Genomic DNA, 1,046 nt, shown 5'->3' with positions numbered 1-1,046 from the left:
TATATTGTATATAAATTTTTGTATATACACATATATATGTATACATATAATGTGTATATATACATGCCTACATATCATATATATCCAGCTACAGAAGGATGTACAAAACACGTGCATAAGTTGTGTCGTTCTCTGATTTCCGTCTTTACTTCTGTTCATGTTTTTCTATTCTGGTTACATCATCCAGCAAGCTTTGCTTGTCCGTCTTTAATCAGTCCATATGTGCATCTCAGAGGACCTCCTCTCCACCTAAATTAAGTTCTAAATTGGCTTATATTACGCATTGTATCTATATACACACACCTCTTCCCATCGCTCGCCGTGAGCCTACTACTATCCACTACACTACAATCATCTGCGTCAGTACTATCTCTACCAGACCACCAACCGTTTTACCTGCACAAGCGTAGGTTCGGCTCTTATACACACTACTGCACCCATAACGCGGTAGGTAAATTCATCATATGGCATTCATCCCTCGTAACTGGTCAGACACGTGGCTCTCCGTCTGGTCCCTACCTCCTACTACACTATACCGGCGCGACGCCCTACTCACTACACTCGCTAGACTGTCCTTCCTCCTCAGAGTAGATTCGTGCCTACTCCGAATACTCCCATCTCCGTACATGCTCCCAAAGCGACTCCTCCTGTCGCCCATGCTACTCCTGTTGTCTCCTAGATTGCTCCTGTTATCCCCAAACAGGCTTGCCCTTCGCCCGTCCTCACTGCCCCCGACTCCCGGTCTATTGGACCACACTATGGCCAACTCCATTTCACCTGCAAGACATTCGCGCAGGCGGGTAGTCAGGGAGATGAATGCAGTGTGTTAGTACATAAGCTGTCCAGTGAGTTCTGAATGGGATGGTCAGCAACACACCTTGCAATACCATATATTGTACGCAGTTTACACTCGCGCATACCTCCAGAGGCTCTTACTGTCGTTCTGGAGTGTGATCCTGCCTAAAAAATCCAGTATGTACTTTTTTTACGATCATATGTTTAATATACGTTTAAATGATATACTTATCTGTATTAGTAGGTATGTA

General features: G+C 44.4%; 1 protein-coding gene across 1 annotated transcript; it reads right to left on the bottom strand.

Moving 5' to 3' along the window:
• Window positions 1-519: 519 nt before the first annotated feature.
• Window positions 520-772, bottom strand: SARC_17067 (hypothetical protein; the record flags this gene model as incomplete). The annotated part of the gene is made up of 1 exon (XM_014288831.1): window positions 520-772. A coding segment is annotated over one exon (253 nt), but the record flags the coding sequence as incomplete, so codon positions are not given.
• Between the last annotated feature and the right edge of the window lie 274 nt (window positions 773-1,046).

Source organism: Sphaeroforma arctica, assembly GCF_001186125.1.
Source record: "Sphaeroforma arctica JP610 unplaced genomic scaffold supercont1.9653, whole genome shotgun sequence".
NCBI classification, from domain to species: Eukaryota; class Ichthyosporea; order Ichthyophonida; genus Sphaeroforma; species Sphaeroforma arctica.
Note: the sequence above shows the minus strand (reverse complement) of the source record. Positions and strands in the feature narration are given on the sequence as shown.